The 2,318-nt window shown below is 47.7% G+C and overlaps 1 protein-coding gene across 1 annotated transcript; it reads left to right on the top strand.

Annotated features, from left to right (window-relative positions):
* The first annotated feature begins 238 nt into the window (after positions 1 to 238).
* LOC145400023 (histone H2A) lies at positions 239 to 610 on the top strand. The gene has a single exon (XM_080272523.1). The coding sequence runs from the start codon at positions 239 to 241 to the stop codon at positions 608 to 610; it is 372 nt and encodes a 123-aa protein (XP_080128649.1).
* Positions 611 to 2,318: the final 1,708 nt, after the last annotated feature.

Here is a 2,318-nt window from a genome sequence, read left to right as displayed (position 1 = left end):
AGCTTATCAACAAAGTCCAAAAGAACCTCCGGCTTAGCCGGAACATGGACCTTTTCAACTCCCTCACTCAGCAGTTTCCTCTGGACCACCGTTAATTCCGACACTCCACCGACTGGGCTAATATATGGCCCGGCCTGCACTACGGGTGCAGGAAATCTTTAACGAACGAACGAACGAACGGGCCGGGGACGCATTAGTCTTCTCCTGAAGGTCCTACTACTCCAGCAGCAGCAGCAGCATGTCCGGACGTGGCAAGGGAGGCAAGGTGAAGGGAAAGTCCAAGTCCCGATCTAGCAGGGCTGGGCTCCAGTTCCCCGTCGGCAGGATCCACCGTCTCCTTCGTAAAGGCAATTACGCCGAGCGTGTGGGTGCTGGTGCTCCCGTCTACTTGGCTGCAGTCATGGAGTACCTAGCAGCTGAAGTGCTTGAGCTGGCTGGCAACGCAGCCCGTGACAACAAGAAGACTCGTATCATTCCCCGTCACCTGCAGTTGGCTATCCGCAATGATGAGGAGCTCAACAAGCTCCTCTCTGGCGTCACCATCGCCCAGGGAGGTGTCCTGCCTAACATCCAGGCTGTGCTGCTCCCCAAGAAGACGGAGAAGAAGTAAACGCTTCCAAGAAATCCTTCTTCTTCTTCACCTCCATCGGCTCCTTTAGGAGCCACATTCGTTTCTTGAGAGAGAATAGACTTTGGCATTGCCCAACAGCATCATCATCATCATCTTTGGGTATGGATGAATGTGTTGGTATACTGTATGTTTGTGTATGTGCCTATAACGTGGTATGTGTTGAATGCTGGCATGTGTCTGTGGCTATATTTACGTTCGGTTGCATGTAAGAAGCTACTGACATCAGTGAAGGTGGAGTAATGATAATAATAATAATAATATTATTATTCCCACTACTACATAGAGTCTTGTCCCGTTCCCAACTGCACCTGCATAATACTGTCCTGTATAATTATGCCTCCTAACTGCCTGGCCGGGTGGATGAATGAAAACATAGGTGATGATGATGATGGCTATTCTCCCACCATCGAAGGAATGGACAAAGTCGTTCAGTGGCAGAGGATATGGTGATGTATACAACAGTATATATATATATATATATATATATATATATATATATATTAGTCGTGTGGTGACGACCATTGTGGATTTAACACCCCCAAATAAGAGCAATAATGAAGAAAATACTTATCATTCATTTCTCTCGTCATTATGAGTAGTATTGCAACAACTAGTTACTACACAATCAAAAACCACCACTACCACCACCATCTATTCATCCATCCATCCATTCATTCATTCATTCATCATCATCATCATCATCATCATCATCATCATCAAAGATTAATAATAATATTCAGCAGCACCACCACCACCAACCATCGAACTGGGAGCTCCGTGAACGCCTGATTAGTGAAACTGTTGGGAGGCGAGTGTCAGCCACCTTGTCAGCCACCTCTTCTATATAATGCACTAGCGGTCGTGCAAGTACCAATCGGATCCATTTAAATTTGATTTCAGGCCTCAGCGGTTGATGCAATGCTTGTACGATGGGTGATTGGTGGGTTTTGGTACTTAGAGAAAACGGCCGTGACAGCGACAAATTCAAGGGATAACTTGTTCATATGCAGACATTCTGTCTGTCTAACACTTAGGCATTCATATCATGCACCGTTTGTGGTGCCTCACCGACGTGACTGACTGTGTCTTCTTTACTCTAGGTGCATCCTTCAAGTGTGCTGCTGCTCGTGCATATGAAGGCAGAAATACCTTGGATTAGTGGGATTTGCCTTCACGATTTACGGAGGCGACTCCCGGAGCGCAGCAGAGGAGATGCTCTCGCAACAGGATGGAAATTGCCCTGATAGGTATGGAGAAAGCTTTCCTGAAATGGGGGTGGGGGGGGGAGTAGACCAGAGGAACAGAGAAAGCAATGGCCCAGCAAAATAAGTGATAATGTATATGTATGCAGACGTCCATTTAAATTAGAAGATGTAGTAGCCAAATTGACAGTTGCCTAATCCCCCCCCCCACCTTTTTTTTTTTTTTTTTTTTTTTAACCGCGGTCCAGCAGCGGTAGCAGCAACACCTCCTCCTCTCTCCAGCATGGCCTCTACTTCTGCCACAGCCTACGACCCGTTGAGGGGGGCTAACCTGGCAGCCGAGCCTGAGGGAGAAGAGCAGACCACCACCATCACTGGTACCGTGAAGTGGTACAGCATCAAGGCGAGAGAGAGAGATTCATCCGGCGCCAGGATTCTGGCGCCGATGTATTCGTGCATCGCTCTGGGATTGCTGCTACCTCTTC

The sequence above is a fragment of the Coenobita brevimanus genome, chromosome 51, assembly GCF_032717465.1.
Source record: "Coenobita brevimanus isolate Jiangsu-jjx chromosome 51, ASM3271746v2, whole genome shotgun sequence".
Classification (NCBI taxonomy): Eukaryota; Metazoa; Arthropoda; class Malacostraca; order Decapoda; family Coenobitidae; genus Coenobita; species Coenobita brevimanus.
This window is presented reverse-complemented; position numbering and strand designations above follow the sequence as displayed.